The 24,466-nt window shown below is 38.2% G+C and overlaps 1 protein-coding gene across 6 annotated transcripts in view; it reads left to right on the top strand.

Moving 5' to 3' along the window:
• The window catches only part of ERCC8 (ERCC excision repair 8, CSA ubiquitin ligase complex subunit), a 33,651-nt gene extending 9,656 nt beyond the window's left edge, over nt 1-23,995 (top strand). Inside the window, exons 4-10 of one of the 6 annotated variants that reach the window (XM_082336339.1) lie at nt 14-106; nt 2,308-2,374; nt 4,919-5,022; nt 7,873-7,997; nt 12,712-12,909; nt 20,535-20,621; nt 22,351-23,995. In XM_082336339.1, the coding sequence (XP_082192465.1) occupies nt 14-106; nt 2,308-2,374; nt 4,919-5,022; nt 7,873-7,997; nt 12,712-12,909; nt 20,535-20,621; nt 22,351-22,419 (743 nt within the window). In that variant the 3' untranslated portion in view covers nt 22,420-23,995. Of the gene's footprint in view, nt 1-13; nt 107-2,307; nt 2,375-4,918; nt 5,023-7,872; nt 7,998-10,572; nt 10,646-12,711; nt 12,910-20,534; nt 20,622-22,350 lie in introns of those variants that run through there. The other 5 variants (XM_082336336.1, XM_082336335.1, XM_082336337.1 and 2 more) reach the window with 5 other exon arrangements.
• Nucleotides 23,996-24,466: the final 471 nt, after the last annotated feature.

Raw genomic sequence — 24,466 nt, 5'->3', positions numbered from 1 at the left:
GGGGTTTTTTTAGCTGTCTTTGTTTCTTTTGTTACAGTTGGTACCAAAAGCCCCAAAGTACAGCTCTGTGACTTGAAGTCTGGATCCTGTTCTCACATTCTGCAGGGTACTTTTTAGTCTGAAACATAAATGTTAAACAATAACTACTTTGAGTAAAACAAGTCTTGTAAAGAAACACTGTATACAATGTATTCTTTGTAAGTAACATGACTAAATTATTTATTGCCAGTTGTGAAAGTTACACAGTGGCAAAAGGTTCTTCTGGGTGTTAGTCTAGTGCTAATGAATTGGAGAATACAAATACTAATTAATGAACAGTTATTACACATGTTTGGGCATTTTCATCACCTAATCAATAGTGATAACTATTTATTAGATGTTGAAGTGTAGGCATCGTTTTGTATTCATGGAAATTCAATATGGGGTGCTGCTTTCTTTTTGAAAAAACAAAACAAAAAAAAAAAAAACCAAACCACAAGAAACCCCACACAAAAAACAACAACAAAAAAAAACCACAAACCAACACCAAAACAAAAAACCCCTATTTTTAACAAAATATCCTGTGAGGGTGGATTTGTTTAGAAGTTTCTGTAAAACAGGCAAGATGCTATTTGCTGTAGCAAGGTGGTAATCTGATCCTTTGCATTTACCTTATTCAGTAAATGTAGATGTTTATTGTTGTGTAATGTATTACTTTTTGCACTTAATGAGAATTTGCCCTTAATGTCTCTTTTCTAATGTTTACTTTTTGGAGTATGAGTATATATATACACGCTCAAGTGAAGGCAATTACATGGTAAATCTTCATGCTTCAAATCAGCAGGGCAAGAGCCAGATCTAATCTAGAAACTGTAAACAAGTGTTAGTTCAGACACAGCAATGTGCAAATGCAGCTCTATTTCTTCACTGGCCAGCTCAAGTCTAAAAGCAGCCTAGGTGCTTCCATGTGATGCAGAGCTTAACCCAGTAAGTCCTTCTGAACTGAATCAGCCACAATAGGCGTCTCAAAGTTCTGTTTCTAGAACTGAGAGTACCAGAGAGTGCAGACACAAAAATAGTTCTCGAGACACAGTGTGGTTTCAGCAAGGCTTCTTAGTTTTGGCACAAGAGTTAGTGCTTTTCAGGCACAAGCTGGTTGTGTCCTTGTACACATCCTGGTACAGTTAGCTCAAGTGCAATATCAGAGGCACAAGTGGAAGCAGATTATGTCGTCCACTAAACATAATCTAAACATAATCTAATCACTCTTTACAGAGCTTGAAGCACTCAATAGTGTCTTGAAAATAGGTATGAATATTTTTTACATAGGCTAACGCTAGCAGCTGAAATGAAGCTAAATGCTTGGCTATAGCTTACTTAATGGATCCAAATAAAGGCATGTGCCCTGAGCCTTCCAAGTATATCCCATAGTACCTGTATTATGGAGATTTTTTCTGTCATCATGGGCATCACAGCCCTTTGATTACTTCAGGTAATGGAAAACCAACTACTAGAAGATGTACCAGAAACAAGGTGGTTCACATAGCTCTAAACTGCATTAGCAAAAATATATTTCTATAATTTAGTTTATTTTTCAGGAATGTGTTTCTGTTATTACATGAAGTGTCATTGTAATCTTTCCATTTAGGACACCTTACACTTCCTATTGTCTGTATTTGTCAAACATTTTAAAAACTTTCCAAACTTTAAAGTGTATGCAAGTATATATATGTATTACTCACCACTAAGCTACACTGGGTATGACATGGCTAAGAAGACATTTATCTTAATATCTTAATATTTCAGACCTAACTGGGGGAAAAAATACCCCAAATTCAGGACAAGAGTATTTGAGGATAAGCTGAGTAAAGTTTTAATCTTAAGTACGTAAGGTAAATACACTTTTTATTAAACATTTTGAAAGGATTTGAAGAAAAACAAACGGAAAGTTCCTTCTGTGTGTGAAAACACCAGTGCTAACACAAAATGTAATAACAGTACTTGAAGTAAACTCAGTCTCTGTGACTGTGCTATAATGTGTTTTGCATAGGTAAAACCATCTTTGTTGTCAGAAGTCATACACATGTAATACTCCATATATCACTTTCAGTTCACTGCAATCCCACTCAAGCAAGAGAAAGAAAGAGAAATAACCTCTAGCCCAAAATAATATATTTTCACAAAATTCAAATTCATATTACAATTTAGATTATTGTTCTGGATTGGTGGATCCTATGGAACTAAGTATTTGCTTTTACTCATTTACATAAAATAGTGTGTGTAAATATTGTCCTAGAAAATCATATAAACTTTTTCATATAATTTTAGGTCACAGGCAAGAAGTACTAGCAGTGTCTTGGTCCCCACGTCACGAATTTGTTTTGGCAACAGCAAGGTAGAGATGTTGCTGGACTGTTATATGCACTAAAAATGTCTGATAAATTTAATATATTCATTATGCATGTTTTCTACAATTCAAATACACTTTTCATCGTTTACTTTAACCTCTCTGCAGTTTTGTAGAACTTGCCTAGAAAAACTAAGCCTGAAAAGCTCTCCAAGTGATGCTTATTTTATAGGAAGATTGTACAGAATTTTGAAATAGTAATTGCTTTTAGAACTATAGGAAAATGATAGGGCATTGCAGAGATACTTACTTCTTACTGTTCATTGGTGTGCACATTGCTAATCTGTTTTATAACCGAGTAAAACATGTTTAGCTCAAAGTACCATCCTGGTTAATCATGCTCAATTATGTCAAAGAGCGTAATGCAGGTAGCTTGGCTGATGGGTAATAATTTTCCAAGCTGCAGTAATTCAGTGAGTGGAGATTGTATGTTGATATTCCCAGGCCTTTCCCCCGCCCCCCCCCCCAGCCACTTTCAGTCTAAAAGATCCTATTGGCTTTCTTATAACTTAGGCATATGTTAGCTTTTGATTATAATGTGACATTTCTCTTCTCAGTTTCATGGTTGGAGTGTTTTTTCTTTTGAATTGCAGAGAGGAATGTCTGTTTTGTAAGTTGAGAGTGAAATTTGAATAAGTCGATATCAGAATTGCATACCCAAGGCTTCTGATGCCAAGGTTCTGAAAAGCTCAATGTAATTGGGAAATTTTCGAACAATGTGATTTGTTTCTTTGTTTTAGCAAATGAAAAATTGTTTACTTGTTCTCCATCACAGAAATAGTAGCAAATTTTGTTTATTAAATATTGACTTACTGATGTCTCCTGAAACATTGTCTTTCAAAATCATGTAACTATAAACTGCATCTATGTTGTCATGTTGCCTTATGATAATTGCATGTGAAACATGCTTCTTATGGGTCCATTACTTAATTCAGTGCTATAGTTGGATGACTAGTTCCTAATAACATAACTCAGTTTTGCCATCTGCTAAGACAAATATGGGCAAGACTGGCAACACTGAGATAATGAAGAGGGAGTGAGGAGAAACTGACTGGTACTGCTAAAAAGAGACTCTGGACTAATCTTGCGTAACAGGAGATGTGACTGTTTTCCAAGACAATTGTATGTTTGCTTGTGATCGCTTCAGGGGAGCGAAAATATATTTTTGGGTTTTCTGTGGCTCACATGTGTTTACGTTTTTTCAAATTTCTGTATATGATGCTTGGCTCTTCCATAGTTTTGGCAGGAGATTGGAACAGTTAGAGAAGAGATGTTTTCTGGGTGTCTTTTCACACATTTTGGTTTCAGGCACTAGAGACAATTATAAGCTCTTTCTTGGTCATTAGAACTGGCTAAAAAAGATTAGCCAATAGAAACTGCATCATCAAAAATGGACAACTGTAGACTTTTATAATAAGGAAGATCTTTCTGTGCCTTTGTTAAGAATACTTCAATGAGCTACCCATGGTTTGTTGCTCACTTTACAGTCAGCTCAAACCTCAGTGATATCTTTATTTATGGTCTCAGAATATTTGTTTTCAGCAAAGTAATGTGTTGTCAGCATATTCAGTTGGAATACCACTTGGAAGTTAACAGAATCAATCTGTAGTGGAGAGGAGCAAAAAAGAACAAATTAGCTTTGTCAGATGCAGAACAGATAAGGAATAACAGTTGGATTTGCTTTGGTCAGTTGGTATATGTATATATACACTATCTGTTCCTGATATTAATGCACTGAGCTAACTTGGGAACACACAGGAAAAAGCATGTACTACTTCAGTTAGAAGACTGCTTATCTAAGAAGTAGTTTGATTTGGTATATTTTCCAGCTGTAGATCAAAGAGATGCAGTTGGTTCTGTTTTTAGCTGGGGTGAAAAGGGATTTATGGGGTTTTTTTCTCTTTTTTTTTCTCCAAAAGGACAGTTAAGTTCCTGGGAACTGTCCAAATAGTTTCAGTAAACACATCTACACTGGTGACTTAATGCATGGGAAGCAGTCTTTTCTATGAATTTACCTCCTGTTTATTACCTGAGAGTCTTGTGGTGCACACAGAAATGTACTACTAGAATGCTTAATTCAAGCTGCACATCAAGGTGCCATACAAAGTGCACTGCCTGCAGTGTTGCTGTCTAAGCATGTACCTAGTACCAACAGTTATCATAGCTTTTGTTGCTGGCAAAGACAGAGTGTGAGCAAAGCATGAGCTGCCTGGCAACCAGAATGAATCACTGCAGCCTGAACCTTGGCCTTTCCCTCCTTGCGCCACTCTGGTAACGTAGACAAAGCCAGTGAGTTCCGACAGAAGCAAGCTCTTGGTGTTTCTCGCCATAGCACCGTTGGCAACAGAGCATATAGACCTATCCAGCCTATGTGTATGTAGCCAGCTTGTGTACCAGCCATACTGTATATCTCTGATAGCAAGAGCCTGAGTTCCCAGACAACTATTATAGACAATGCTGGGTTGGCTAAAGACAGTTATTGAACCAGGGTGCTCACAATTTCCCTAATGTATGCAAATCTGTTTTTCTTAGTGCTGACAGTAGAGTAAAATTATGGGATGTGAGGAGAGCATCTGGATGTCTGACTACACTTGATCAGCACAATGGAGAAAAGTCCAAAGCATCTTCTGAGGCAGGTAATATGCCTGGTGGTAATCCATATGTAAATAGAAGCATTCTTATATTTCATAAATGTGTTGAGTAGTAAGACTGGCAAGGACAGTAGTGATAATCCAGTTGTTACCTACTGTGTAACACAGGCCATTGAATTTTTTTTTTCCATTGCTTCTGTTATAGAGACAGTGTTTGTGGCTGGGGTTCTTGTTTAGAGAGATCTCCTTAGCAACAATATTGTATCTGTTCTCAGTGTTTTTCCCCTAAAAATGGGAAATTTTGCCATCCGTTTTATGGGCAGAAGAATTCATTGCTATTGTAGGTTAAGTTTCATATAAACAGCAATCACTTCATACTTTGTAAGCTGTTCCAGTAGTTAATTACCCTCCTTTAAAAACAAAGACAACACAAACAAAACCCACAAAAGCGCATTCCTTTTCCTGCTTGAATTAGTCTTGCTTCCAATGTAAGCCTCTAGAATATTTTCTCATATGTGGTGCTGTAAAATCAATTATATTCCTTTTATACTGCATAAAGTTTACAGTAGAGTATAAATTTATGATTATATTTAATTTTACAGGAAGCTAAATTACACTCTTAGTACAGTCAAATGCTGTCAAATACAGTCAATGGTGCCTTCAATTGTTATTAGCTACAACATTAACATTTTTATATATATTCAGGTCACATTTCCATACCTGAAAAAAAAACCAACCCTAAAAAACAAAAAAAAAACCAAACCAAAAAACACCAAACAAACTAAATTAAAGAAAAGCTTCTGAACTTTATAGTTCATTAATTTTGGTGAATTCTGGACAAAATATATTTAGTATGGCAGTCCAAAAAAATACTTGAACAGTTGATGCTCTGAGGTAGAACCACATAGTATTTGGAACTGAATCACAAAGTAGCAACTGTGTATCATGGTTCTGAACAAAGAGATTTGCATAGTATAAATGGTCGTGATTAAAGCTACAAGTCAGTCTGACTTGTTATGTGAAACTTAAATTGCGTTTAGAAAAATACATGCAAATCTCTGTAAAGTCAAACTAATTTTCCAAAATATACAGTAGGAGTATATGAAGTAGCAGTAAGTATCTCTTTTAATAACCATGCTCTCTCCTATGTAAATTGTAGTATGCTAATATAGATGTTTGGTTTTGACAATTTTAAATTTCATGGAAATTCAAGAAATTACTGACATGAAAATGCTCTGAAGAATTCTAAGACTTACAAAAAAAGAAAAATGTGGACAAATTTTCTTTTATGAAAAACAAAATTCTATGTAACTCCCAAGATAATTAGTGCCATTTCACACATTCCTTTGAATGACATGTTGTCTTGTCCAAATACAACAACTTTCTTTTCAACTTTATTTCTCTGTCTGATAGGTTCAGGATGATTTTTTGATAATATAATGGCAATCAGACTAGGATATTAAATATATTGAAATACAGCTGAACTGAACTAAATGCAGCTAACAATTTTTTTTATAAAATCTTTGAAAAACAGGTAACACTTAAAAGGTATGTCTAAATTGTGTACTGCAGTATAATGCAGAGATACCTTATCCATTTTTCAGTGAGTTAATTTATGGGCACCATAATTAAGTTTGCTGCAGTAGCACTGAATTGGACTTTAGCTACTTTAACATACTTAAGACTGTGCAGTATTGTAGGGTAAACTCAATGGAATTCATTTATAGTAGTCTATAAACAATATAGAATAGAACAGAATATTCAGTTGGAAGGGACCTACAACGATCATTTAGTCCAACTGCCTGACCAATGCAGGACTGACCAAGATAAAGCATGCTGTTAAGGGCATTGTCCAAATGCCTCTCAAACACTGACAGGCTTGGGGCATCAACCACCTACCTCTCTAGGAAGCCTGTTCAGTGCTTGACCACTCTCTCGGTAAAGAAATGCTTCCTGATGTCCAGTCTAAACCTCCCCTGGCACAGCTTTGAACCATTCCCATATGTCCCATCGCTGGATACCAGGGAGAAGAGCTCAGCACCTCCCTCTCCACTTCGCCTCCTCAGGAAGCTGGAGGGAGCAACGAGGTCGCCCCTCAGGCTCCTTCTCTCCAAACTAGACAAGCCCAGAGTCCTCAGCCGCTCCTCACAGGACATGTCTCCCAGCCCTTTCACCCGCTTTGTTGCCCTCCTCTGGATGCATTCAAGGACCTTCACATCCCTCTTAAATCGTGGGGTCCAGAACTGCACACAGTACTCAAGCTGAGGCCACACCAACACTGAATACAGCAGGATAATCCCCTCTTTTGACGGGCTGGTTATGCTGTGTTTGACGCACCCCAGGATGCGGTTTGCCCTCTTGGCTGCCAGGGCAAGCAGCTGGCTCCTGTTGAGCCTGCTGTCGACCAGCACCCCCACATCCCTTTCTGCAGGGCTGCTCTCCACCCACTGCTCTCCCAGTTCATACTTGTGCCCAGCGTTACTCCATCCTAGGTGCAGACTACAACATTGTGTTCTTGTTAAATGTCATGCCATTGATCATTGCCCAGTGCTCCACTCTATCCAGATCCCTGTGCACGGCCTCTTGTCTCTTGAGACAGTCAACAGCACCTCCCAGTTTGGTATCATCAGCAAACTTGCTAAAGGTGCGTTTAAGTCCTGCATCCGGATCACTGATAAATACATTGAACAGCACTGGCGCTAGAATTGAGCCCTGAGGAACACTGCTGGTGACCAGTCGCCAGCCAGATGCCTTTATAAACCAAGAGTTAAATTATTAATTTGCTGGTACATTACCATTTAAACGGTACTTTCGGTGCTATACATTGAAATAAAAATGTGTATACAAAATAGTAATTCTTCTGTAGAAATCTGAACCAGCTCTTTTTCCTGACAGCAAACACAGCTCACAATGGGAGAGTTAATGGTTTATGCTATACAAATGATGGACTTCATCTGTTGACCATTGGTACAGATGATCGGATGCGACTCTGGAACAGCTCCACTGGAGAAAACACGTTAGTAAGTTTTCAGGAATCTTTGGTTATGTTTTTGGTTGCACTTAATTTTAGAAGATTTATAATTTGTGGAATTGTCATTACAACTTTGGATATTTATTTGTCTTCATAAAGGATATAGCTGCTTAATCTCATCATTAGAAGATTTTGTGAGCATTTTTTTTCCAGATTTCCTTTCTTATTTCTACTTACTATAACAGAGTATTAAGAAGCCTGAATCTACTTAAAGATTGAATATTGTAACTTTAAGTTCCTTGATTTGTGAGCGTAGCTGAAAACACTTCAGACAGCAATGTAAACCTTAATATGCAGTGACTGTTCGTAGAAACTTTATTTTTTAACTATTAGTTGTCAGTGTGCCATCCACAGGGCAGTTATCCATACCGGAGAGTTTCACTGATTAACTGCCTGGCTTTATTGCAACTTTCTTTGTGTTTTTGTGGAGTTGTATAGCAGCGTTAAAAATATTTATCCTTCTACAATTGCATTGCAGCCAAATGGTGGCAAGGGTGCAATTAAATATCTAGTGCTCCTCCAGTCCTTTCTATGGCTTATTTTTTTGCTGAAGGTTGCTGTTTTAATTTTCTGTTCAGTAAAGAAAATTGTTTCCTGTGTTTATTTTGAAAGAAGGACATACTAGGTAAGTCAGTTTCCATGTGATTTTACCCAGTCATGATTATGGTCTGACATTGCTATCAGGAAAGGAAAAAAATTTACTCTACCTTAGAAATCTTTTACTTTTGATGCTTAGTTTCAGAACACAGCAAAAAGAATTCCTTATAGACACTTAAATGAAAGGCCTTTTCTGTCTCCACACTACCAGTATTTACCAGCTTGTTCTCAGCACTTCATATACAGGCATCTTTCTGTCTTCAAATCACCATCACCGAAGCAGATAATACAGTTTGTTCACTCTCCTGTCACCAGCTGGATCACTGTTTTTTTGTTTTTCTGTGCCTGTTAGTTCATTGACTTGTTTCATAGGCTAGTTTACAATTTTCTGATTTGGTATGGAATATCTTGATCCTGCCTTGCTTTTTCAAGTGCAGAATGATATTGTCCAGAGTACTGTATTTTCACACACTGCCTAGAGGTATTGCTTAAAATAATTTCAAGGCACCAGCAGATGAATAAATGCATGTACAGGTAATACAGGTTCACACCATAGTCGCTTTATTTCCCCTACTACCCAGTCCTTTTGATCTCCATAATTTTTTTTCTATACCTTTCAGAAGGTATAGAAATTAAGCCATGCATATGAATTTTTTTGAGCAATGAACCAAATTTGGGGCTTAGTGGATTGTTTCAGTTAGTAAGAGAAATGAATGTTGGATTCGTACGCATCTTGCGTACTTCCTTTATCACAAAAACGAATAGGAAGTCCTGATTCACTGAGTATGGGAAGAATCAAACAGAAGGAAGCAGGTTTTCTGTTTGTCTGTGTGCTCAAAGAACAAAGGCAGTTTTTAAGATCTTTCTTCAGTTTTTGTTTTGGCAGCATCCTTTCCTTTGCTCCTCTATCAAGCAGGAACATTTACACTGAGTATATCCATATCATTTACTTTTCCCAGCCTCTATTCCTCCCTTTCATTGTACATGCCTTTGTTATGAGCAGTGCTGTGGCTTGGGAATTGTTGCTGTTACTGCTCACATGCAGTGTAAAGGAGTTTAATTGCTCTTTATCAGCAGAGTAATATGCCTCTTAAAATGACTAGCATTAACAAGATTTAACACAGTATTTACAAACACAGTCTACAGAATGAGCAGTATTATCCACAAAGGAAGTGACATAAGCTTCACATCTCATGAAAATATCCTCTCAATATGAAAAAACATCAACCTACTTGTATGCTAATCGAAATCTCTTTGTAGACATTTTTATGATGATTGAGAGATTTTATCAGAACTCCTTTTTATTAGACTTTTCTTACATAAGTGCTCTTTGCTATGAAAGAGCATACTTTAAAAATAGAGCAACAAGTATTCTTGCCTGGCTCATGCTGATTGATGCTTCTATTTGCCTCAAACTTTGGACTCAGGCAATTGATATAGTATGGATCAAGAACCTGACAAAGCAAGATATTTCTGTTAGAATATTTACCTGCTAGACTTTACAAATCTGTTAGCTTATAGTCAAAAGATTTCACACATCTAAGTTTGTTTTTTTTTTTTAACTAGAGGCAATGAGGCTTAGGTAAGGAGCTTTAAAATTAACCCAGAGAGCTTTACTAACATTGTACATGTAAGGGAATCTCTGTTTTTCAGCAGAAATTAAAAGCATAGATTTTAGCACAATACTATTTGAAAACAAAATATTTTTTATATAATGCTATGTAGTATTAATTAATTAAAATTTAAAATACTGTTACTTTTATTAGAAGAAATGCTTCTTTTAAGCCATAAAATAATGTGTGAATTCCAGGTGCTCATAGTGGACTTCTCCCTCTTCGTGAAAAACAAAGTATATTTTATTTGACAAAATTCTAATGCTTTAATTAAGGTTGTTTACAGTTAAGCTATACTGTTCTCATGAATATATTTCTGTATTTTCTCATTAATACCCTTTTGATGTCTGATAGGACCTAATTAGACTGATACGTCCAACTGGAATACTTCCTAGCATGTTTGGAAAGTTTCCACTTTCCACCTTTGGTGAGATTTTTATCTGTATAGGACTTGTCAAGAGCTTGAAACGTACAGACACTAATAAGCTATGCTTTGTATACTACTTGAATTTGCAAGGCTTCCCACACACCTCTCAAGCCAGGTCTTAGAAATCTAGCGTTTGCTCCTATCCTAGCCGCCCTTATAGGGAACAGTATTGAATTTCTCAGTGGTGATTTAGCTTTGGTTAGAAGCTTTTTTTTATCACTCTTAACTAGTCCATAACAATTTAGCAAGTTATTCTTTATTTGCTTCTCCTTCATGAGTCTCCTGCTTCTCATCCGTTTTCTTTGCCCTTTACTTAGGCCATCCTTCTGCTTGCCATTCAGTTGTTTTCATACTACCTATTCTTCTGCTGTTTCTTGGCAACTCATGAGAGAGAGATGCAGAATCTTCCCTACACTGCAGATGTTCTTCCTCTGTTCCTTTGTCCCTGAGCAAGAGATGACTTGCTGAGAAATCCTTAGGGCTAGTTCTTGAGTTGTCGAGACTTATCCTTCTGTTCTTTGCCGTCCCACTGCCATATATACTGCAGAAATGTAGTTTTCTGCAACATCAGTCAACTCCAATAAACAAAGGGCACTTACAGCATAGAAAGTAGTGTAGATCAATTTTTCTTCAATCCATGGACTAAATTCTTGCAGTATTGGGACCAGTAATGTTTAATATCATCAATGACATCAACAGTGGGATTGAGTGCATCCTTAGCAAGTTTGCAGATGACACCAAGCTGAGTGGTACAGTTGACATACCTGAGGGATGGGATGCCATCCAGAGGGATCCAGACAGGCTGGAAAGGTGGGCCTGTGTGAACCTCAGGAGGTTCAACGAGGCCAAATGCAACGTCCTGCACCTGGGTCAGGGCAATCGCCAGTATCAATACAGGCTGGGGGATGAAGGGATTGAGAGCAGCCCTGCCGAGAAGGACTTAGGGGTACTGGTGGATGAAAAGCTGGACATGAGCCAGCAATGTGCGCTCACAGCCCAGAAAGCCAACCGTCTCCTGGGCTGCATCAAAAGAAGGGTGGCCAGCAGGTCGAGGGAGGTGATTTCTGCCCCTCTACTCTGCTCTGGTGAGGCCCCACCTGGAGTGCTGCGTCCAGCCCTGGGGTCCTCAGCACAGGAAGGACATGGACCTGTTGGAACAGGTCCAGAGGAGGGTCACAAAAATGATCAGGGGGCTGGAATACCTATTCTATGAAGACAGGCTGAGTGAGTTGGGGTTGTTCAGCCTGAAGAAGAGAAGGCTGTGGGGACACCTTATAGCAGCCTTTCCGTACTTAAAGGGGGCTTATAAGGAAGATGGGGACTGACTTTATAGTAGGGCCTATTGCAGTATGACAAGGGGTAATGGTTTTAAACTAAAAGAGGGTGGATTTAGACTAGGGATAAGGAAGAAATATTTTACAATGAGGGTAGTGAAACACTGGAAGAGGTTGCCCAGAGAGGTGGTAGATGCCCCATCCCTGGAAACATTCAAGGTCAGGGTGGATGGGGCTCTGAGCAACCTGATCTAGTTGTAGATGTCCCTGCTCATTGCAGGGGGGATGGACTAGGTGACCTTTAAAGGTCCTTTCCAACCCAAACTATTCCATGATTCTATGATTTGTAACTGTATACTGTTGTGCATAAGGAGTTCTTTTCATAGTTTCAGTATCTGAGAGAAAATTTTTATATTGGATCATCTAGGGAAATGTTTAAGGTGGTAATTCCTGAACCATTTCTAATTTCAGTGATAGTTTAGGTGTTCAGTGTAGACCTGGCATGCAACAGCCCATGCAAATTCTGTTTCTAAGTGTGGACCTGCTGATTTTTAGGCGTATCTTTCTATCCCTTTCTTAAAGTTGCTATTAAGGAGAGTGAACTTTAATGAACAGAAAAATTATTCTCTTTATAGACATCTGTAATTGGAAATCTCAAAAGTTGTATTAACATTGGGAAGCTTAAAATTAATTTTATTGGGTGTTAAAGAAGAAGTGAAATTGACCTTTTCATGTGAAGTTATTTCTTATAGTTTTAGATAATAGCTAACTACATAATTCTTCATTTTACAGGTGAATTATGGGAAAGTCTGTAATGAAAGTAGAAAAGGACTCAAATTCACCATCTCTTGTGGCTGTAATCCAGAGTTTGCCTTTGTACCGTATGATAGTACCATTGCTGTTTATACAATTTTCACAGGAGAACTGATAACTATGCTTAGAGGGCATTATAGTACTGTCAACTGCTGTGTATTTCAACCTAATTTTCAGGTAAGTAAAGTACAAACAATACTCCAGACAGACTGGAATATTTATGCAGATTGCCAAACCATTTGCACAAACTAACTTTTCAGGGATGTGCTTTAACCAAAGATCTTGACATAAGATGGAGTTCTGTGGCCTATGTGTCAAGCAAGAAAAGTTAGGTAAAGTTCTTGGGATGGCCCTTTCTGTATTGGGTGTCTTCCAGTACTCATTTTGTCTCACACACGTAACTTTTCAGTATACCTATAGTAATTTTTTGGCTTATATTGTCATTAATAAATTGTATGCGTTAAGGCTTTTGCCTGTTTTCTGGAAGACTGAAGGGGAGACATTTGTCTGAGATACCTAAGACTGATAACAGTAAGAAAGAATGTGAAGTGCATTTAGGTGAAGTGCATTGGTGTTGCTATCAGTACTGGGAAACCTCTCAAGTACTTTGCTAAAGTGATCTTACTCAAATGCCTGTAGTTATACCAGTCACTGGATCTATGAATGGTTTCGATGAAGTGTTGGGAACATGATGAGCTTAAATTAATCTGAGAACACTTCACCTAAGAAATGCTATAGCATTACAGGGGCTCATGGTGCTGACAGCCTTTTTTTCTTTTCCTCTGCCTTTTTTTTCTTTTCCTCTCCCCCTATGGTATATTTTTCTCTTGAAATAAAAGACTTAAGGATAACAAAGCTTGATTTGTTATGAGATGCTTTATCACAGATTGTTCTTATGGCTTGTGGTGTGGCAAGAGCAGAGTGGATGTTAGTATGGATTTTAAGGCTGTTACATAGTTGCCTTCAGGTGCTGAGCATTGTACTTCATGTTCCAGCTCCTCCTTTCTCATCTTTTGTTTCTGAAATATCAGACAGAAATATTTGAGGCAGAAAGGGCATGTGATGTCTTTTCATGACCTCTCAATAGAGTACATCATAGAAGGTAATCTGGTAGCTCTTGCTTTGAGTCCACAGTCTCTAGCCCTTGTTCTCATGGGAGACTTCAACTTACCAGATCTCTGCTGGAAATACAACACTGCAGAGAGAAAGCAGTCCAGGAGGTTCCTGGAGTGTGTGGAAGAGAACTTCCTGACGCAGCTGGTAAGCGAGCCAACCAGGGGAGGTGCCCCGCTGGACCTGCCGCTTACAAACAGAGAAGGCCTGGTGGGCGATGTGGTGGTTGGAGGCTGTCTTGGGCACAGCGACCATGACATGATAGAGTTTTCAGTTCTTGGAGAAGTAAGGAAGGGGGTCAGCAAAACTGCTACCATGAACTTTAGAAGGGCAGACTTTGGCATGTTTAGGAGTCTGGTTGAGAGAGTCCCTTGGGAGGCCGTCCTGAAGGGCAAAGGAGTCCAGAAAGGCTGCACGTTATTCAAGAAGGAAATCTCAGAGGCACAGGAGCAGGCCGTCCCCATGTGCCTTAAGTTGAGCAGGCAGGGGAGAAGACCAGCCTGGCTGAACAGAGAGCTTTGGCTGGAACTCAGGAAAAAAAGGAGAGCTTACTACCTTTTGGAAGAAGGGGCAGGTGACTCAGGAGGACTACAAGGATGTTGTGAGGTTATGCAGGGAGAAGATTAGAAAGGTGAAGGCCCAGCTAGAACTTCAACTGGCCACCGCCGTTAAAGATAACAAAAAATGTTTTTACAAATATATCAGCGACAAAAGGAGGGCCAGGGAGAATCTCCCTCCTTTGTTGGATGCAGAGGGAAACATTGCCACGAAGGATGAGGAGAAGGCTGGGGTACTTAATGCCTTCTTTGCCTCAGTCTTTAATAGTCAGACTGGTCAGTCTTGGGGTTTTCAGGCCCCTGAGCTGGGAGATGGAGATAGGATGCAGAGTGAAGCCCCAGTTGTAGAAGAGGTGGCAGTCACCGACCTGCTCCTCCACCTGGATGCTCACAAGTCCATGGGGCCAGACAGGATCCACCCGAGGATACTGAGGGAGCTGGCAGAGGAGCTTGCCAAGGCACTCTCCATCCTTTTATCAGCAGTCCTGGTCAACCGGGGAGGTCCCAGGTGACTGGAAGTTAGCAAATGTGACGCCCCTCTACAAGAAGGGTCGGAAGGAGGATCTGGAGAACTACAGGCCTGTCAGCCTTGGTGCTGGGAAAGGTCATGGAGCAGATCATCTTGAGTGCCATTACGCGGCATGTGCGGGACAACCAGGGGATCAGGCTCAGCCAGCATGGGCTTATGAAAGGGATGTCCTGCTTCACTGACCTGGTCTCCTTGTATGACAAGGTGACTGGCTTAGTGGATGAGGGCAAGGCTGTGGATGTTGTCTACTTGGACTTTAGTAAGGCCTTTGACACTGTCTGCCACAGCATTCTCCTGGAAAAGCTGGCTGCACACGGCTTGGATGGGTGCACTCTGCGCTGGGTTAAAAACTGGCTGGACAGCCGAGCCCAGAGAGTGGTGGTGAATGGAGTCAAATCCAGCTGGCGGCCGGTCACGAGTGGTGTTCCCCAGGGCTCAGTACTGGGGCCGGTCCTGTTCAATATCTTTATCGATGATCTGGATGAGGGGATTGAGTGCACCCTCAGTAAGTTTGCAGATGACACCAAGCTGGGTGGAAGTGTTGATCTGCTGGAGGGTAGGAAGGCCCTGCAGAGGGACCTGGACAGGCTGGATCAATGGGCCAGGGCCAACTGTATGAGGTTCAACAAGGCTAAGTGTCGGGTCCTGCACTTGGGTCACAACAACCCCATGCAATGCTACAGGCTTGGGGAAGAGTGGCTGGAGAGCTGCCTGGCAGAAAAGGACCTGGGGGTGTTGGTTGACAGCCACCTGAACATTAGCCAGCAGTGTGCTCAGGTGGCCAAGAAGGCCAATGGCATCCTGGCTTGCATCAGGAATAGTGTGGCCAGCAGGACCAGGGAGGTGATAGTGCCCCTGTACTCAGCACTGGTGAGGCTGCACCTTGAGTACTGTGTTCAGTTTTGGGCCCCTCACTACAAGAAGGACATTGAGGTGCTGTAGCATGTCCGAAGAAGGGCAGCAAAGTTGGTGAAGGGTCTAGAGAACACGTCTTATGAGGAGCGGCTGAGGGAGCTGGGGTTGTTCAGTTTGGAGGAGGCCGAGGGGAGACGTTCTGGCTCTCCACAGCTACCTGGAAGGAGGTTGTAGCGAGGTGGGGGTCGGTCTCTTCTCCCTAGTAACAAGTGATAGGACAAGAGGAAACGGCCTCAAGCTGTGCCAGGGGAAGTTTAGGTTGGATATTAGGAAAACCTTCTTCACCAAAAGGGTAGTCAGGCATTGGAACAGGCTGCCCAGGGAAGTGGTTGAGTCTCCATCCCTGGAGGTATTTAAAAGAAGGGTAGATGTGGTGCTTAGGGACATGGTTTAGTGGTGGACTTGGCAGTGATAGGTTAATGGTGGGACTCGATGATCTTTAGGATCTTTTCCAACCTTAACGATTCTATGATTCTATGATTCAGTAACTTTGACTGAAACAATGTTTCCCTATCACTGATATGGACTTCACTGAAAGCTTTGGACACATTACAGATGAGGCAATAGAGCCCAAGCTAATAAGCTGTGCTAGATCTGGAAAGCAGTTCTGGCATGAATAGGCAGTGAGATGCTAAATCCACTGAAAGGTGGAATATTCACATTATAGCTAAGGCACATCTTTTCTGGACTGTTCTTGACTAGCTTAAAAAGCCCTTTGTGTTTTTAAGAACAGTTTCCCAACAAAAGTGCTAGTGTGTTTATATTAAGTCATCTTTCGTGTTCTTTTTGATAGGTTGAAGAGGTGAAGCTCATTTAAATCTCCATGTAAATCATGTTTTCCAGCCCTGGAAATGCATGTCTCTTTATCGTGTCTCTATCTTCGCTTTTAAGACCCTTAGAAAAGGATCACTCATGTGTGAGCATGCATACAAGAACTGCGTCAGTTACTATAGCTATGGGTTTATGTTGGCAAAAAATTCATGTGTTTATCTGTTGTGATTCCTGATTCTCTTTCAGAATTGCCCTTTTCCAGAGTTCAGTTCTATATTCTAGAAGTGTGACTGGATTTTCTTTTTCTTTAAATGCTCTGCTTCTAGTTGTATTAAATTTTTATTATGATGAAATAACATTACTATAGTCAGTGTGTCAACACCAAAGGTAGCAGTAGTGTTATTTTGACTGTTTGTGTTCACACCTAGACTTCCAAATAGCTCATTCTGTCTTGAGACAACTAAGTACATTCATCAGTCTTCATATAATTCATAGAAATTATTTCCCAATTAACTCATTTTCTGAGAATGCAGTCACTTGTAAAATTTATAGTTACCTGTTTTGTTTTACTCTTGTACGCAATATTAAATCAATGTGACAAAGTTATTCACAGCTGTTTATTTCTATTTTCAGTTACTAGTTGTAAATAAAATCAGTTTTGCTTGACAAAACCTGCTTTGTTGCAAACTGTGTTGACTGATGTTGTTTATATTCCTATATCTTAACTCTACAGTAACAGAATTGTTTAATCACCTTTTCCATTGTCTTTGGTTAGGATTAAAGAAATGTCAGTTAGTTCATTTGTATCTGTATCATTCCACTTTTTTTCTTTTTTTTTTTTTTTTTTTTTTCCCCCTGAATGGCATATTAGCTCACTTTGAGCTTTGTAGTATTTCAAGACATATTAAACATGATTAACTTAAGCAAGCCAACAACTCTTTCTAACTCTTTCTGATATAAGTTATGCATCTACTGGTGAAATGTGTAGCAGATGGCTTTCTAACATTTTTCTTACTAGCACATTTGAATTTAGTACACTATCTTCATATGAACCAAGGTCTACATCTTTTCTGCATAGTTTCTACCATTTCCATCTAGTAGCAAGTCTCTCTCATTGTTAAGAGTTTTCTTCATATGAATAGTCTTCTAAACTTTTTCTGCTGTCTTTAACCCTGCTGAGTGATTATGTCCTACCCACCCCCAAATCTGGTCCTTAGATTTTCATACTATTTTTTTCTATGTTCAGAACTTCTGATGGATATGCATTGCTGCCAGTCCCTCACGTTCTTTCTGTTCATTAACTGTATTTTAATCACTACCTTTGTTTCACCTCATAACTGGAATAGGCTCTAAAAGGAACTTTAACTTTGCACCAATTATGTATTTGAGGTGAGAAGTGTCTTCTGTTTGCTCAGAACCATTATAATCAAATATGATCACTGATACCCAAGCAACTAGCTGTTTGCAATCCAATGATATTAGTCTTTGTCTGTTCTTACGATGTCCAAATTAATTAGCAGGTTTGTGTGGAATACTTTTTGTGTTTGAGATATTGTGTGGAGCTGTCTCCACAGAGTGGTATGAGATTTAGTTAATGTGTGTATATATGCCTTTTGAGATCCTGGGAATAGAGCCATAAAATCCACTATATTATTGTTGGCCTAAATTGTTCTTACATAAATATCTCTGTAAAGTTAATAAGATGTTAGTCTGGTTGAGTAATAAGAACTGCAGAATTTGGCCCTTTAATAAGAGCCATTAATTTAATAGGAGGTCGGTAATTTCAAAGGGGTGTGGAAGAGGAAATCATTGTGCAATCTCTTAGATGATGTTTACTATTGGATCTAACATGCTCGATACCATTGTGCCATATTAGCTGCTTAAAATAACTTAAGTAAACAAACAAGACCTACATTTCTGTTTCAGAAAAAGAAATGGAGTAAAGCACCATGCACGAATAACATGTCACAAAATATTATGTATACATCAGGAAAGAAATTTGCTTTAAATTAAATTCTGTTGTTCAAGAAATGCCAGTGACATCTGCAAATGTATTTGGCAAATCCAGTGGTAGGCTCATAAGTAAAGATAAGTGAAAGTTAAATTAGGTTTTATTTGCAGTCTTTCCTCAGAGTCTTAAAGCATAATATTTCCGTATATTGTACCATAAACGTGCATGGAGCTCACTGCTTCTTTTTTCGACTGACTTAAGGTATGAGTCACCATTTCAGGTTGTAATAATTAATTGTAAGTATTACTCAATGCAGTGGATATTAACTGAAGATCTTGCAATGCCAGGATCAGAAAGTGAGACAAGTGGTAATAAAGATTAAATGAAAGTACACTGATCTCATTATGACATTGCTCACAAGGAGAGATTTTGGGGTGGGAAGAGATTTTAAAGTTCTAGTGGTATTCTGTATCCTGTCAAAGGCAGGAGGCCAGAGTAGAGCATGACAGGATAGATAGTAGAGTACTGACAGGATAAAGTGGGATTTGGCCTATACCTTGGTGTAATTTCACCTGTCTTCTTTTAAAACAGATAAGTAGGATGTTTCTCTCTCATAAAATTATAAACTCTAATCTTGTATGTGTTTTACGCATTAATAACTTCATACATAGGACCAGTTTTACAAGAGTGAATGTGTCAGCTCTCTTGAATAAGATTACCCACATAAATTGGTATTTATAGGAATTAGGCATTAAGTTCCTGCACCAACTGTCAGCATAATTCATGCAGTTCTAGAATTAAATCTACATAATGTAGGAGACTTTCTGTGAAGACAGAAGTGTAATAATTTATTGAACTTGTTGAATTTTGTTCAATCAATGCATTAATAATGTGCACACATGCACAGAGTTGCTAGTTTAAGTGCAAAACCAAACATGCTTAAAGCAAGGCTTTCATACAGAAAAAATACTTTATATGTTTCACTCAGGCAGTTTAAATGCATGGCAATGCTCAAGTGTTGTCAGACATTGCATATAATATGCAGGAGTATGATTCAAGATTGAAGGCACATAAGAGTATCTTCATGCGTGTTCATTTAAGTAGCACTTTGGAAAATAGAAGCATTATTAGTGCAAAATTTACTGCAAAGATGATGCAGTATTTCTCATTAGCAAAATTTCCTCAGTTTAAAGTGACAGAGAAGTCTGTATTTCCTTTAATAAAGAACTAAGAAAACTAAGCTGTATTTTACTGTTAGCTGTTTGGTGTAGAGACTGTTTGCTTCCATGTGTTTGCAGGGTGCCTTGCACAATGGGATCTCAGTCCTTAGTCAGTACCATAATAAATAGAGGTATTTATATTAAAAATAATAAATTGGTCTTTCTTATCTCTGTCTTCCCAACAGGATACAGGCTTCAAATTGTTCTTTGTTCTTTTCCTTCCATAGGCATACTGAAACTACATTTACTTAATACTTCTTTGTTCCATACGTATGCACTCTTCTAACATGTGTTGCAATAGATGCTTTTGAGTTGGTTAATTTTTTTTTAATTATAATTAAAATTTTTGAGTATGAAGAAAAAAATTTTAATTATAATTAATTTTTTTTTTTCCTTACTTCTCCATTGAACATAAATCATCTCTTTAAGCTTCCTAACTGTTAAAACAGGTGTCTTTTCAGGAGACATGAGAAATGGAAGAAGAAAAGTGCATTTAAGCAGTAAAGTTCATTTAAATGTGGGTAGAGCTGTTTGGGTGAACAGTCTGGGGGAAAATATAAAAACTTATTCATTTTGTTTTGGCATATAACTTAAAATACTGTTTATCAAGATTATAGTACAAATTAGAAATCGTATATTTTTCTTTATTTTTAAGTAAGTATTTCGTACATTTTTTTCCCACCGTTTTATCTATGTTACTGTTCAGTAAATTTGTGTAAAAGTAATTTTTGCTTGCTTTCTTAAAGGAACTTTATAGTGGTAGCAAAGATTGCAATATCCTTGCGTGGATACCAGCTCTTCGAGAGCCACTTCCTGATGACATTTCTGAAAAGGTAATGAATTTGAGTTTGAACTATACTTTTTATGGCTGTTATACTTGTGGGGGGTGTGTGGAAATTAAGTATGTGTTTCACCATCAAAATTTGTCATAATTCCTAATTAAGAGGAGAATCACCTATTGTTTCTGTGCAGTCTTTTGCTTGTTGTGGGGTTTTGAGAGTACATTTTCTTTCATAGTCTAGTAAAATCTTTTCCAGACTTTTAGCTTCTCACTTAATTAAAAGTAGTACTTGTCATTTGGCTATCAGTCTTTCAACTTCTACTTTAGCTTAATTTCCATACAGTTTTCTGTTTCTTATGCTATTTTGGAATTGGAAAGGTGCCAAAGATTGTATTTTAAATTGTTTAAGAATATACTGTGTATTAAACAGTAAGATTAGGGATGGCACACTTCATAGCCAAATATTTTTGATGCAGAAATATAGTAAAGATGATTCTAAATGAACTTATTCTAGCATCTGAGGCAAACCGTTCAGGCTATTACAGGGAACATCATATGTAACACTGTTTTCCATGAGAGTACTTTCTCTCTTTTAGTATTAGAGCTGGGCAATAAAACTGTCAGTGAACAGTTTGAGGGGGAAAAATTCTAGATTTTAAGGAACTGAAACCATTCACAGAATCAGAGTCTGGCAAACTCTACTAATGTTAAAAAATCAGGGTATATTGATGTTTTGGCTCATAGCATACAAAATTCCACTTTTTAAAATTTCTGAAATGTTCCATTTTGGATGGGAAAATGATAAGCATAAAATTCTTGTAACATTTGCTTTGCTTTGTAAGACAACTTATTTCAAAACTATCCTACACTTAAGCACAGAAGAAAAAAGTAGTTTCAAAGGTTAGATACCCTAAACCCAAAATGTGTTCAGTTGACCTGAAATGAACGTTTTTGTTGTAACTGAGAATTTTGATGTGTGTGAATTGTTTTTTCTTGGTCTGAAAAACAAAAACAAACCCACAGCAACAAGAGTATTTACCCAGCTGTGATTAGAACTGCCCCTTTAAATTTGACATGGTGAAGGTATGTAATATGTGCTGTTGTTTTGAAATCTGTTAAGCTACGGCTGCTGTTTGCACATGTTGTAGATAAGCACTGTAGATGAGCGCTGAAAGAAGCAGTTCTGCTGTCCACAGGCCACTAGTTCCTGCTCCCTCTCATGTGCTAGAACAGCCATTTGAGTGCCTGTATGACCAGAATCTGAACCCAGGACAGAAGTAAACAAGGAAAAAAATTATCCCAAGTAAAACCTGTGATTCAGTGCATTGCATAGCTGCACAAACCCTTTAGCTTGACTCTAGGGGGGTTGAGGAGAGAAATAGTTGTTGGATGTGGATAGAGGCCAGGACTACTTATTGAGACAGTAGTGCTCAATTATGCTGGACCAGGGCAATTATGACTTAAAACCAGTGACTCAAAACAAACACAGTAATACCTATCTGTTATATTTTACACCAGACATTTGTAAAACTTCCGGTCAGTGCTCCAGATATTTTTTTTGTTGAAATTGGAATTAAATAGAGTACTACTTCTTTCCTTAATGTATCCTGTCTCTGATCAGCAGAATGGCCAGAGAAGTGGTTAAAAAAATGCCGGTACCCATGAGAGACACAATAGTTTGTCTACATATAGTAATTTAAGAAATGCCTTTAGTATTGCCCTTATTTGATTTTAGTATTCTTAGTTAAGCAAACTACTGAGAGAATTTTTATTTTCTTTAGTCTCTGCCTCAACAACACTTAAATCCAGCATATGAAGACGCATGGAGCAGCAGTGATGATGAAGGCTGAATTTCAATTACGTGCTGATATAAAATTGACATTCAGGCACCACGTTCACGGACTTTATCAACAGAATTGGATATTGCCAGATTTATTATGACTGGATTTTTGGTACAGTTCTGTTAAAGCAAGGTCTTTCAGAAATAAGTTTCCACTGTTCTCTGTGTTCTTTCTTCACCGTTACAGTTAAATCTAAACGATTACTTTTTCATACTTACTGACTTTTATACTTACCCTTATGCATTGGTATACTTTACTCAGTGCTGAAGAGCTGATAAAAGAAAAATAAAAGCCCTTGGGACCAGTTAATATTGCATTGTTTCTGGTATCACTAATACTTAAGGAGATAATCTGTATGTTTCCAAGAGACATGATACGAATGATTTTGCCTGAAGGAGGACTAGCTCAGGGATACTTTCAGCTTATTTTTATCAATGTCTAGGTGGAGCAGACTGCGTCCATTTTCAAGTGCTTATGTGCTGTGGGAGCCAACAGGATTTTGTGCCTGTTCTTTTGCATTTTCAGTTTTGCATAAGTTTCTCCATAAATACAGTATTCAGTTCAGAAAGAGATATAGCTGGGATCATTTATTCAAGTATTTATATGGTGACCCCACCAAGTAGTACCTGAATCTGTCCCAGAAAGTTAAGAACAGAAACTAGTTTAATTAGAGTTTTTGTTGCTCCTGTTAGCAGGTTTTAAGATCAGTTTTCTGTGTATGAATCTCTCACTCTTCCCTAGCCAGTGTCAAGAATTCCTGGACAGAAAAGCAGGCTTGAGGTACAGTACAAGGCAGAAAGTGGATCACATTTCAAGTTAGAAATATCAAATGTAGTCCTTAAGAACTGTTTTCATCTGACTTTGTGGTCCTAATGCCTGCTCTGTTTTGAAAGGGAGGCACTTTGTGGGGTTATTGGCTCATCTCAATCACTAGTTTGTGATTCAGGCATAGTGTAGTCATCAATCTGAGAGCTGAGTTAGAGTTTCCCATCAGATGCAGATGCAGCTCTATAGAGGAAAAATTCCTTCCAAAAAAGAGCAGATGTTAGGACCACAAATTCAGATGAAAGGAGAAAATATTGTACAAATAAATGAAAGATAATAATTTAATCTTTGTATTGTGTGTATTATTTCTATGATTGGTATGCATTTTAGAATTAATTCACTGTGCTTCTGTATTTTAATATCTATACAAGATATAGGCTCTCAGTTTCTATATCAATTTAGAGTCTAGCATTGTAAAATGATACCAAGTGAGGAGTGGGCATATCAAGGGAATGTTGTAATTAAACAAGCTTCATATGTAGTGCATATTTGCTGGAAGACACCCAAAATTTAAGTTGCACTATTAAATGGATAGATGTAGAGTGGAAGACTCCCAGAAGTTTCGGCTGAAGTTAAGGACCAGCCTGACACTGTCACTTTACAGGAATAGAGAAGAGAATTTTCTATTTTTTTTCAAATTATAGTTTTCATTACCAATGGTGGATGTTCCCTCTAAAATTGGAAAAACTGGGGAACAAATGTGAAGAAAGATAACACATTTTGATTTTTATCTTGAAGAGGATGACTTTTTTGCATGTTATAATTGTGCATATCATTTGTATATGCCAACTGCAGTGCATGTATTTTGTATTTGAATTTCTAAAAATGTGCTCAGTAAATCATAGAGCTAGTTATCAAAGAATAAATGCATTTTTTTTTTTCAATCAGTTTTCAGTTATATGTAATGTGACTATAAATGGTGTTGATTTTCAAACAAACAAACAAAAATCCTACCAAAAAAACCACTAGCTCTATGGTGGACTTGGAATGGTATATAAAATGGGAGAGGTAGAAAAATTATATTTATTTAAAAAAGGTGAGAAATCATAAAAACTAAACCCATAAATAAGAATGTTGCATTAATTCTGGTTTTTTGAATGGGATTTCCCAGATGAGTTCTTTTTCCTGTGTTTTGGGTACACAATTATTGAGATTGGAAGGGACCACTGGAGATAATCCAGTCCAACCTCCCTGCTTAAAACGCAGTCACCTAAAGCAGGTTGCTTAGGCT

The sequence above is a fragment of the Platalea leucorodia genome, assembly GCF_965183815.1.
Source record: "Platalea leucorodia genome assembly, chromosome: Z".
NCBI lineage: Eukaryota > Metazoa > Chordata > Aves > Pelecaniformes > Threskiornithidae > Platalea > Platalea leucorodia.
The sequence above is the reverse complement of the archived record's forward strand: the minus strand, read 5'-3'. Positions and strand labels throughout refer to the sequence as shown.